Source organism: Platalea leucorodia (genome assembly GCF_965183815.1).
Source record: "Platalea leucorodia genome assembly, chromosome: 14".
NCBI classification, from domain to species: Eukaryota; Metazoa; Chordata; class Aves; order Pelecaniformes; family Threskiornithidae; genus Platalea; species Platalea leucorodia.
In genome coordinates, this window is record NC_138836.1 from 2,058,372 (window position 1) to 2,071,033 (window position 12,662).

Sequence of the window (12,662 nt, forward strand, 5' to 3'; positions counted from 1 at the left end):
GGATCTCACCCTCGCTGCTTCTTTACCTTTTAAGCAAAGAACTATAGCACAGGACCTTCCTACAAGCAAAGGGCCCCCTCTACAATATCACGTTGTGCGTGTCAGTCAAACTATGATTACAGCCAACATACTACGTTATGGATTACATATCCCTCACCTCGTCTTCCATCTCAGGATGGCAGAAGGACCGGGTAGAGAGCTCATCAGTCAGATCTTCATGGCTATCATGAGGTGGTTCCACCTTCCCACTGAAGAACAGAACAGTCTCTGGGCTGGGGTTTGGCCAGGAAAGAATCCCCTGCTTGTCTACACAGCAGAGCACCTAAAACATCCCACAACACCCCCAAGAAAATAAAATCTCAGTGAAAACACGTCTCGGTGTTCATGCATAATTGTAGATATTGCAAGTTTAATAAACACATGGGAAGACAGACAAGTCTCTCCTTCACCAACCTTCCGTCTTAAGAAACTGCACCTAATAACCCTCCAAGAAATCTGAGAATTCCTTGCTCTTGCAGGACTGATTGTTTAACACCAATTTTATCTCAGGATATTGCAAAACCAGGCATGAAGACCACAGGAAGGAAGCAACTACTGAGCCTGTTTCACCAGCTAGTACCTTATCAGGACCCAAACCAGCTGGTTCTTGAACAGGAGTCAAGAGGGTTATGGGACCAGAACCAGAGCTGGAAAATACAGACACCCTGTTAGATGCCACAGAGTATCTCTAACCATTGTTTTAGCGTGTAGATGCGCTGCTTGGACAAGACAAGACAGTTAAAAACTCTTCTACAAAGACGGGTGCCTGAAGGATTTCTAATTCCAGCACAGTGAACTAATTGCTAAGTCTATGCTCAGGGAAGGACGACATGAAGGATGCAAATGAAGCATCCCCGTAGGGCTCCTCCTTCTGACAACCCAGCAATACTTACAGTGACAGATCCCAGACTATGGAGCAAGCTGGACGTGAAGCTCAGAGTTGGGGATTTGCCTTTTAAAACACAGAGGAAGTGGTTCCAGATGCAGCGTATCATTTCCTGCCGAGGGAAGCAGAGAACATCAACCAATTAAAGACTCATTCAATGAAAGACGAGGGGAGAGAAGGAAGAAAGGGAGTATGACGTTACCTGCTTTCAGGTTCAACACAGTGATACACTGCAAGACAAACACCGGTCTCCGTGGGAACCTGTTAACTGATATGGTGCTGATGTTCTCAAGGGAAAGGCATTTCTTCCCCCTTCCAGAGGATGCTAACAGACAGTCTGATTGTTGAATTGAGAATTCACTGAAACTACCTTTGTCTACCCAAAAACACAGGAAGGAATTCTGAAGTTATTTCATTTGGGGTGAATCAGTTGTTACCTCTTAGTATTTTTCCCTGAAGTAACGCTCATCCCCTTGGATTACAGAGTTTGAGGCCTTAAGCTTACAATCACCATGCTGCAAATTGGGTAAATGGAGTCTCTGTGGTGAGGTGACTTGCCCGAGGTTACTTACTGAGGCAGTGACAATGTTGGAAATAAAGCCAAGGAGCCCTGACTACTCCATCATTACAAATGAATTGTAATCCCCATGGCAATAGACTGAAAGAAGGGGATATTTTGCAAAATTAAAATGTCAAGTTGGCACCCTTCATCTTCCACACAAAAATGTTTCGGAGGGAGTCTGGATGGCAGCAATCAACCCAAGCACCAGAGCTGTATGTTCTTCTCTGTGCACTCCTAAAGGCAGCAAAACCAGGTTTGCATTACAGTGTTATTTTACTGCTTTTTAGCTGTTGTTCTGGAATGCTGTCACTGCAGAGCACTTCCCCCAAAGCCCCTGAGATCAAGTTCCTTAGATCCTAAGGGTTAGTACAGCCATAAGCTCAGATGCAAAACAATCATGAGCTATCACTAGGAAGAAAAAAAGCTCTTACTTAAACCAGTTTCTCATAAGCAAAAATGTTACACAGGTACAAAAGGAAAGAAGCAGATCTTTTCAATGAGGAAGGTCAGCTCAAATCACTCCCATTTAACACCTGAAAAACATCTCAGCTAAATGATGAACTGGCACAGAAAGACAACAAAATATTCAGCAAAGAAAGCGTGTGTTTGTGCATCCATGTGCACGCCCCTGTGTGGCTGGGAGCAAGGAGATATGAATTGATTCTTATAATATCTAGGGATTTTTAATTACTCCTGGAGTCCATCTGCCTCCTTATGGAAAGGGGAATCTTAATGCCAGATTAGACAGACAAGTGTCTTTCCTCTACCCACCTGTTTAATCTGGGTGATGCAATTTATAGAGTGGCCAGCTGCAGTTCCTCCCCCAGAAAAAGGTCTTCTGAATGTTTATTTGCCCCAGCTTTGGAAGCACTAGTAATGTGCTTAAGCTCGTTAAGGAGCCTATGAAACAGGATCAGACTTTTAGCCTGAACTAATGCTAATGATCCCATGCTCCCCTCTTCACATCTGGTCTTGGTGCTGACCACCATCCCCTCTGTCCTTTAGTTTTGGCTTGAAGAAGGAGGTTTTTCTGGTACAAGCAAAATACTTCCCTTCTTTCTGACACGCACCATAAAAAGTTTGGTTTACTCCTGGAACAGAAGGACTTGAAAGAGGTACTTTCTTCAGGACAGAAAAAGTTGATTTCAAACCATTTGCAATATTCAGGAAAGCACAACTGGACTCAGTATCAAAGGCACCTCAATCTCTGGTCAGCAGAGCAGCATTTACATGGGAAGGTATAGGGGAAAGACATGCAACCTGCATGCATAGCAAATTAAAGCAGCAAAGGAGTGACAATGGACAACTGACACAAGTAAAAAGGGTCTAGGAACAAGCAGGAGATCAGAGAGGAAGGGAAAGGATATCATGAAGTTCTGCAGGGAAGATGGAAGAAAACAATTCATAATAATAGTACCTGAGAAGATACCATCTCTGTGTAGCTGCTGAGAGTGTCCTCTGAAAACTTAGCAAGCTGCAGCAAGAGAAGAGACCAGTTACTATAATTGTGCTCAGAAATGTGTCATGAGGAACGTCCTGCCCTAAATACTGTGCCTGCAGAGAGAAGAAAGCAGGAGTCCTGCTCCGTGGGAATCGCTATACCAAGGCAGACCAATAATTCATCGAAGCAATTAAGTCTTTAATGGACTATGTCTTTATCTACTTGTGAAGCACAGTCAAAGTGCTTGGTGCTGTACATCACAGAACACACAGTCATTACCTACATGTCTACAGAGAGAATAATAGCAATTAGACCCGGAGGAGGCTCTTTCTGATGGTTATTTTTAGACAGAAAGAGCCAGGATTGAGCGATCTGTTTTTAAGCTACACGGGTCAGTTAAAAGAAGGGAGCTGGAAGAGTGGTTGTAAGAGCAGGTGCCTGGAACACAACGGACACAGAGGAATGAGGCGGTATGAATGGGATGTGGATAGGAAATGAAAAGAAATTATAGCAGGGCACTGCCGTGGGGCTCCTGGAATTACACCGAGAAATCCACTAACTCAAAATGTGTGCATCCAGCACAAAGGAATTCCACAGGAGATGTAATTTTGAAAAGCAGTTTAAATTTAAGTATATTCATAAGTGAATATGGCAATTACATTTGTATGTAAATAAAACGACACCCCAAATAATAATGCATATATCTGACACTTTAAAAAGGATCAGTTTAACAAAGCTGAAAAAAGCCAAGACAAATTTGTCAGGAATAATTTAAACTGAGAACTATGAGGGATAATTAGGAACTGTTTAACAATATTTTATTAAAACTTTAAAAGGCAACAATCCCATAGTAAAAATAAAAAAGTCCAGTTTTGAGTGAAAATAAAAATAGAAGTAAAAACTAACATAAAAACAAGAGAAAGTATACCAGTAGGTAATTAAAACCAGTCCACCGCTTGTTGAAGACAGTGAAATTGCAAATGATATTGCAGGCAAGGCAGACGTGTTAAATAAATATTGCTATTCCTTATTCAGTGATATAATCATACCATATGATAACTATGAAATATTTTCCATTCTAACACCAGCTACTGAAAGTAAATATGTTTAAATTAGCAGGTCTGGACAACTTTCTGACTGTTACTGCTGATTTTGCACAAGGCTTGAAGCATGGATTAAGTCCCAGTGCAACGGAAGAAAGCGAATGTGGTGCCACTGCCTAAAAAGGATAAGGAGAACAAACCAAGTTACCACAGGACCCCAGAGAGACTTTGGTTTCAGACCGAATAACAGAGCAGCTAATATGAGACCCAATTAAAAGAAAAGAAGTGGAATAATACAACCGGAGCCAAACACCACAAGTATATGAGTAATAAATCTCATTGGACTGTTGTGATATCTTTTTTGACAAAATCACAAATTTGACTGATAAAAGTAATGCTTTTGATGTAGACCGCTTGGTACTCTGGCTTGATACGAAATGCTTTACTGGTTTTCTAACAAAAACTAGAGTAATACCAGAGAAATAGGGCCCACATTAAATATATTAGACTATTTCCAAATGGAACAGAAACTGAGGAATTACTTGCAATAGGATGTGTTATTAGCTCAAGCAGGGACAAATTCTGGGTATTTTGTTAACAGCCTCAAAGAAAACTAAAAAAACATTACTGAGTCTGTAAACTATACAAAGTTTGGGGCAGGGTCCAACAATAAAGAGAACAGACCGCTGTTACAGCACAATATGGATTGCTGGGTAAATAAGCAAACACATGCATACCAACAGGCACAAAAGTCAGGCTGCATACCTAGGAGCAAAAACGAAGGCTGGACTTACAGGATGAGGACTCTGTCTTAGAAAGCAGTAACTCTGTAGATTATCAGCTGAAACAAAGCCCGGCCATTTAAAGCAGTGGCTAAAAGATCTAATATGGTCCTTTGTTGCACTAACAAGGGAACATAGAGCAGAAAGTCCAAATTATTCTGAAATTTAGCACAAGCACAACTGTTACTGGAATATTTTGTGGGTTTTGGAGATTCATAATTCTACAGTGATCCTGAAGCACTGAAGAAAGCTAAGAGGAAAGCCAAGAGAAAGTTTAGAGGGTTGGAAAATATGCTTATAGTGACTCAAGGTGCTTAAACTGTTTACTTAACCAAAGAGATGGTAAAAGGGAATGTGAGTAGCTACAACAGACCAGAAATTTGATTGATGTGCTCTTAAATCTAGGAGACAAAGGATGTAAATATTCCAAGGGCTGGAAATCAGATACTACAAAAAGTCCCACTAACATAGAATGCCCATTTTTAGCAGCGAAGGTAAATAATTACTGAAACAACCTATCAAAGGCAGTACAAATGTTTTCAAACCAACATCAAATTCCTTTCTAAAAGGAATGCTGCTGTAATCCAACTGTAGTAACGCAGCTTGAGGCAGGGGCTCGTTTGGGGTGGCACTGGTTTGTGTCCTGCAGGACGGCTGACTAACCAGTCACAGGGTCCCCTATGGCCTTGAAAAACTGGGAATCAAACAGCTTGAACACGACGGGAGGGCGCAGAAGGTGAAGAGCACCACACAGGCCAAGTGACTGGAGAGGGATTGGGTCTTACCTGCTACATTTTGAACAGAGTAGAGAGAAGGAAGGAGTGAAATAGAGAGGCCAAGAGAAGACTGCCCTAGTCAAGGGGGAGAATGACCAAGGCACATCACAACGGTTGTTCTGCAGCGGCAAGGATGGAGGATCGTGTTTGAGATGTCACAGAAAGAGCTGGCTGGACAGAGTGAGTTGCCTGGACAAGAAAAAGGAGAAGACAGGAAAGAACACAAGGAAGGTGCAAGTATGAGTGACAGGGCAAATGGGTGTGTTGAGAATGATGAAGCAGGGAAGCCAAGGGGCTCTGGCTTTTCCCAGTCAAATAGCAAGGTGTGAAGGGAAAGAGGAAGGTTCCAAAGACAGAAACCAAGTGATGCTGAGAATGGGCGGGAAAGGTAAAGTGGAGAAAACACCGAAAAGAGATGGTAAAGGTGCAAACGGCACTGAGGGAGGTAACGTGTCCTCCCTCCCAGGACACAGACAGCTTAGTCACGTACCACCTGTAGGGAAAAGAACAGAAAACACAGACCCAGGGCCACAGCGGCCAAGGGAGGACAAGAAGGAGAGAGAAACTCTGTCCGAGTACAGGCGTAACAGAAGCCAGCACAGAAGACAAACATAGCACAGTGCACCTCACCAACACTGTCACCAGGAGAGAACAAGAGACACCCATCAGCGCATCCAGTTCGGGATCACACACCCATCAAACTACCAAACTCCACTCCCCAAACCAGCACAACCACCAGAAACTCCTCTTACTCCCTGATCCATTGCAAAGGCCATGCCTGCAAGCAAAGCCCCAGAGCCTCAAGAAAGGGCTGTTCAGCCCACGTGTTAAACCAGGGGATTGCAGAGGACCTCACGTATCCCAGTCCTTCTCAGTCGCTGAACGTTCCCAAGTTATAGCCACCACAGGGCATTTATCTCCACGTTAGCCCCTCTGACAGATTTTATTTAGCTGATACAAAGCACATGCCCTGAAGAGATTTATGGAATCACTGGAGCTTCCTATCACCTTGGGATATCTGTACACACATTGAAAAAATTAAAACATCTGTTCAAGAAGACGTCACACTGCTCCAGGGAGAGGGCATAGCTGGGACAACCAAAGATCCAACAAGCTTTTACAATTATGTGGACATATCTGCTGAATTCACTGTGCTCGCTTCACAGAGCCCTTCTCGTCTCCCGCCCTTTTCTCTGCAATGGTTTGATGTGAAGAGATACCTACCAGTGAGGTGGATGAGGCCTTGCTCATCTGGGCCAAGACTCTGGCTTCTCCAAAGGCTGTAGCAAGAATCCACAGGACAGGAAAGAGCAATGGAAGGATGGGTAGGACACCGTTCACCTGAAAAAAAAAACTGTAATCACCAGCAAGCACAGAGACAAGAAGAAGTCAGACCTCTCAGATGACATCTTCTCCACCACAGTGAGAGGACAGGTAAAAGGCAGTGGCAGGAGAGGAGGAGCCTGCTTGCACTGGAAGCAGTACAACACAGGGAGAAGCACAGGAGGGGAGACACACACCCTCTGAGCGGGTTGTAATGAAGGAGGCCATGAATAAATCACACCAACTTGCAGCTGGTTTTCCTGCTGAATTTGGCATAAACTCTTACAAGTTTAAAGGCAAAGGATACCATATATATACACACACATATATATACACACACAGACATATATACATACAAGGCAAACGAGAGAGAGCAAACAATGTAAAGGGCAGTCTAGGAGGAACGGCCAGGGAAGGGCTGTTGTCCTGCTCCACTGAGAGCTGCTGGATCCAGCACACACAAGGGCATGCATAGGATGCTGGCACGGGACGAAGGAGGTCGCTGAGGGAGGGAATCGGTCCCAGCGGTGCTCTGGGGAGGTGTACTGGAGCTCAAAGCTCTCCTTTACCTGTAGCTGAAGAAGAGTGTACTGCCAAGAAGCAATTCCAGGAGCTTTGAAAATGAAGCGCACAGCATTGGTGATCAGGAAGCCAGCCTGCAATTCAAACAGAGATGACACTGTCAGCTAACTATTAGTACTTGCAGGGAAGGAGTTTTCACTGCCTTGTAACATTCTCAGCCCGGGGAAAGGCTGGAAGATATACTTGGTCTGCTGCTGCAGTTCCTCCCTCCACTCTCATGGCTAGATGGCTCAGCATCTTTGCTTCTCTGAACTACCCAAGGTACATAAAGAGTCAGCTGCATGAGTTAGGGCCTGGCCACAATTTCCTGTTGATGGCTGCAAATTCTTCACTTTTATTGACAAAAACATGGCTATATTCAACAACAAAGGCTTGAAATGAGACCTACCAGTACAATAGGGACAGCATATTTCAGCATCACTGACTGTACAGTGAATCTCTCATTATCCAGGGCTGTCACAGGACGTGACAAAGCCATTTCCAGACACCACCTAAAAAATGGAAAAGAGCTTGAGATTTCAGCAACCAAGACCCTAACCCTGCACCCTCCCCAGATATAAACCTCCTAGGATACCTGATTAGAACACTGTGTTCACCCTATGCTGTGAGGGATGACCTTCAAAAGAGAAGCCAAGTTCTACAACAACAGCATTGCGCTTGCCATGGTAAATTTGCTGTGCTGTTGAGCAAACTCCCCAGGTCTCCTCACCCGCTTAACAGAAAGGCTCCATCGCCCCAATGTGTACTGAAACTCCAACAGGACATTCAGACATCTGTATCTCCAGCTGACCAAAGGGTGTCATATCGCTGGTTACATCAAATGCATGAAATCTGTGACCTCCCTGCATAGTACAAATTCAGTTGGAAAGTAATGAGCTGAACAGTAATACTCAGCATAAATGTGGTTTTATATACTAGCCTCATCTACCAGTTAAGGAGGACAATTGAAGACAGACAGTAAGAGACTTAGAGCATTCCCAGGTAATAAAGAAAACACAGCACAGCATATTTGAAAATTCCTGGCCTGGACTGATAAGTCTCATTCTTTGCGGACACAAGGCAGCAACAAGGACACAGACAAGCTGTGCAGGCATTGTGCACTGTATTTAACCCACCTGACATTATCAATTATTGGGGTCTTCAAGACACGGAAGAGACGATATAGCTGAGGGTTCTGAGGTCCCTTCTTCACTTCTCCCCTTGGGGAGGGTGGAGGTGAGAAAGGTGGAAACAGATCTCCTGGCTCCAGAACTATGTGCTCATCATCCTAGGAAAAAAGTCAGAGAGCCCGAAGGCTGCACAGTCGGGGCCTCGGTGGAATCCTGCTGCGAGAGACTGGAGGTTTAGTGCAGCAGGATCCCTCCCGCTGCAAGGGACACAATACGTGTTTGTCACAGTTCCCTGTCTCAGCTCTCAAAAATTCATTAGCTAAACTTTTGCTTCAAACTTGAAGCAAAATGAAAAGCTTGTGTTCAAGCACACCTGGTTATTTCACGAAAACTGGCATTTGGAGCGAAAGTTACGATAAAAACCAACACAGGTACATTTCAAGCTTTAAACTTTTTCCAATCTTCTTAAGCAGCAAAATCTTTGCATAGATCTTGTAAATGATTTGTTAATTGACTTCTACCCCAGGTATTTTATATTATCTTCTTTTACAATAAATCAGTAGTAAGGAGAAGGTCACAGCAGACAAGCTTTATTTCTCCACATAAAAACCAGGATGAAGCAGGGGGTTTGTATGTCATATCATCCTACTGGATAGATTCACTCCACTTACTTATATTTAGCAGCCCATTACAATTCCCTCTTGACCTGGAAGAGATGGAAATACGGTGCTTTGGGATCACATTAGTGTCTCCTGTCCATAGGGTTTGGGAGCTCATAGAGAAGACGCAGCCTGTCTAACAAAGCACCGTCCTTGACTGAACTGGAATTTCAAACTATTTTCAAGGTCAGAAGAAATCAAACACTCCAATAATCTGTACGCTGGGAATTAGAGTATTAGCAGGAAAATCCTGGGAAATATCTTGTTACAGGCCAGGGAAACAAGACAAGCATGTTACCTTAATCCCTCTCAGAGAAGCAAATGACTCCTGGCCTGGCCTCAAAGCAATGACATCTCCTTCCACGAGCAGGCTGACAGGCAGGTTGACAAGGTGACCATCCCTGTAGGCCCAGTGAAGGGACCAGGATGGGGCATAAGGCATGTGAAGGTCAGGGTACATGGAGTCTGGCCATTTCACCTCTTTGCCAAGCGTATCTGAAAGGACAAAGTGTGAACGAATTAAGTGGTAACAATTCTGGAGGGGCCAATCATACATCGATTTACATCCTGTAACGGCTATAGGTCCTCCAGTGCTAAGCTCCGTCCATTTCCATGATCTTTTATCATCTCTCTCTTTCTCCTTGATGGCTTTTCCCCTTTCTCTCCACCCAGTATTAAAAACTAAACATAGTCATTTTATAACCTTAAATACATACTTGTACAATGGAAAAGCTAAAGGCTGTCCTTAAAACTGCCACACTGAAATGAACTGCCTCCTCAGGTTCAAAAGCCCCTGTTGAGACGATGCTCACGCACAGCAATTTATTTCCTTCTGTTCTATGTTGTGGTACAACCCCACGTATTCTTCTCTCATCATCTGCTGCAAGGCAGATATTTTTGTAAGATACTGAGGATTCGAATTACTCCGAAGCACAGACATAACAGACGCCTACCTGATAACACACAGATTGGAAACACATGGCCACATGACAGCTCAAAATAACTGTTCTACAGGACAGGCATGAGTAGGACAATTCTCGCAGCCTGTTTCCGTGTAACGCAGGGGAAGGCTAGTAAGCTCAATTAGTAATGTATGTGATAAGGTTTGGAGAAAAACCCAATGGGAGGAAAACACAAATGCAAATAGACAGATGAATGAGACCTCACCGTTTATCTTATCAATGATTGTCTGAAGTCTCCTCTCCACCTCTCTGCACTTCAGCCTCTCTTGACGCCCAATCATGAAGAGATCCAAGAGGAGAAGGAGGAAGAGTGCCAGTGCATTAACTATCTCAGCACCTTGGCTTTGCACAGCAAAACAGAAGAAAGCAGAAGAGGTTTGAGTAAATGAGCAGAATACACTGCCAGCCACCCACAGAGATAAATGCGCACCTGCTCGGTTGTTTATTCCTACATCCCACAGACTTATGGCTAAAAAAGAAAAGCAGGGGAGCTATGATCACACTTCTTCTTTAGAATAACACCACCAGAGAAGTCTGAAAGGACTTGTCTCAATTAAAAAATACTCTTACAAATATGGTCAAGGCATGCTATGGTGCATGGGACAGCAGAGTAACTTCTCCTATGAGCCACTAACTTCTCCAGTTTCAAAATCCTTCCTAACTGTGATAATGCCTTAGGCTTTTTCAAGATCTAGCCATGCTGTAGGAAAGAAAAATCTCAGTCTCTCCATAGGGCATTCTATGGGTCTATTAAAAGGAGAGTTAAGTTGGCTGAAGTTTTGCGAAAGGGACAGAATTCCCAGTATGAGTATGCTAGCGTCTAGATGTCTAGACAGAATGAGGGACAACACCGTTATGTCAGCCACACACAGTGTCAAGACAATCTAAAACTACCACCTTGCTTCTGCTAACCAGCATAGGATGTTTTGCTTACCTCCCCTGTGGCTGGCTCCCATAGCAGCACAGCAGCAACAGCACTGCCAGAAGCATCAGAGATGCACCAGGCCAGTGGAAACAGGAGCAACGGTTACCATGGTACAGAAAACTGCTCCTCCACACCTCCTACAAAAGGAGAGCAGCAGGCAGCATTCATGAAATACAGAGCCAGACGTTTGAAAAAGCAGAGTGAGAAAGGGTGAAGGCAGCAGCTGACACTCCAGGGTGAGCGCAACTTTGTAAAACCCCTGAAAATGACACGCAGCATCCCAGATCAGGTATGCGAATGCTGCAGCACTAACGGTTGCTCAGCTGGCCGGTCGGGGTGAACGCTCGCTGCTTTACTCTTGCTTGGAAGAATGAAAAGGCTTCTGTTCCAGGCTGCCCCATTGTCACTAACCAAGCAAGGAACACGTTTAAGTATGTGCATAAACACTAGCGCTTTGTATTCAACACACACGCCAGACCAACATGGTGGACAAGGGGAGACTGTTGAGCTCCACAGCTCTTTCTCTCCACCTGATGTGCACCCCTAGGCACGCTGCCATTAGTGGCTCTTGAAGCCCTTAGATCCTTTCACAGGTGAAGCTAAGCTCCTGTAGAGCTCCAGCGTCCAGGAGAGAAGTGCAGAGAGAAACGTACCCTTAGGTAATGCCTTGCTTTGGTCCCAAGGACTTTAGCAGTTCTACACCCAGACACTCTGCAGCAGCAGTCTGGGAGGGAACGCAGCCAACTTTTGTTTAATCTTCAGCTTTACTTTGAGAAGGGGAGACCGAGTGCCCAATCTTGTGCTGTTTAGTGCCTCACCTTCCACGAAGTCACTTTTTTCCGTTCCTTCTGATGCCCCTCCAGCAGTGCTGACAACTGGTCTCTCAGGATCGTGAGGGCTTTCTTTGTGGTAAGGCCCAAACTTGAGGTCATCTCATCCTGAGGTGCCAGAAAAACAAACTGCTTAGTGCTTTCCTATTTTCTTTTTAGGCATTTTCCTGGTGGCCGACTGAGCGCCCTGCACTCATCATCATCAGTCTGATTCTCCATTTTCCTGAAATCACCTTCCCTCCTGTGAACTCTAGACTGCTGGCTGGAATTAGAGCACCTAGATAACATCAGGTAAACAAACCGGTCGTGACTGTGCTGGATAAATACTTTATCAAAGCACAATACCAAGTCATTTCTGCGAAACAAGATTCTAATCAGCAGAGGCTGGGGTCGGTACAAAAGGAGGCTGCTCAGCTCTGAGGTTATGCAGGCTTGAACGGGTATCAGCTTGTAGAGACAACAGAACACAGTTAAGGTAGAATTTTAATGTTACAGGATGGATTTTTCTAACAGTAATAACAACTAAGTAGTAGAATATCTGCAATTCTGATAATATCTAATATCTGCTCATTACGAATTTTCGGTTACGAATCCTGCCTCTGTGGCTACTTTGACACAGAAACCCCCAGATTCAAGTGCTAGGCAATGCATCAGTTCAGGCAGTGACACGACTCCAGCATCAACTCCTCCTTTTACAAAAGAAAGCGCTGGAGATTTAAGGGCTGAATTGTGCGAACATACAG

General features: G+C 44.3%; 1 protein-coding gene across 4 annotated transcripts in view; it reads right to left on the reverse strand.

Moving 5' to 3' along the window:
- TMEM94 (transmembrane protein 94) overlaps window positions 1-12,662 on the reverse strand; it is a 53,409-nt gene that overhangs the window by 20,759 nt on the left and 19,988 nt on the right. For 3 of the 4 annotated variants that reach the window (XM_082326915.1, XM_082326916.1, XM_082326918.1), the window contains exons 3-13: window positions 11,908-12,027; window positions 11,099-11,226; window positions 10,370-10,506; window positions 9,501-9,697; window positions 8,550-8,701; window positions 7,823-7,925; window positions 7,422-7,508; window positions 6,754-6,870; window positions 2,905-2,961; window positions 933-1,037; window positions 158-322 (exon numbers count right to left, since the gene is read on the reverse strand). In XM_082326915.1, the coding sequence (XP_082183041.1) occupies window positions 158-322; window positions 933-1,037; window positions 2,905-2,961; window positions 6,754-6,870; window positions 7,422-7,508; window positions 7,823-7,925; window positions 8,550-8,701; window positions 9,501-9,697; window positions 10,370-10,506; window positions 11,099-11,226; window positions 11,908-12,027 (1,368 nt within the window). The remainder of the gene's footprint in view (window positions 1-157; window positions 323-932; window positions 1,038-2,904; window positions 2,962-6,753; window positions 6,871-7,421; window positions 7,509-7,822; window positions 7,926-8,549; window positions 8,702-9,500; window positions 9,698-10,369; window positions 10,507-11,098; window positions 11,227-11,907; window positions 12,028-12,662) is intronic. The other variant, XM_082326917.1, reaches the window with a different exon arrangement.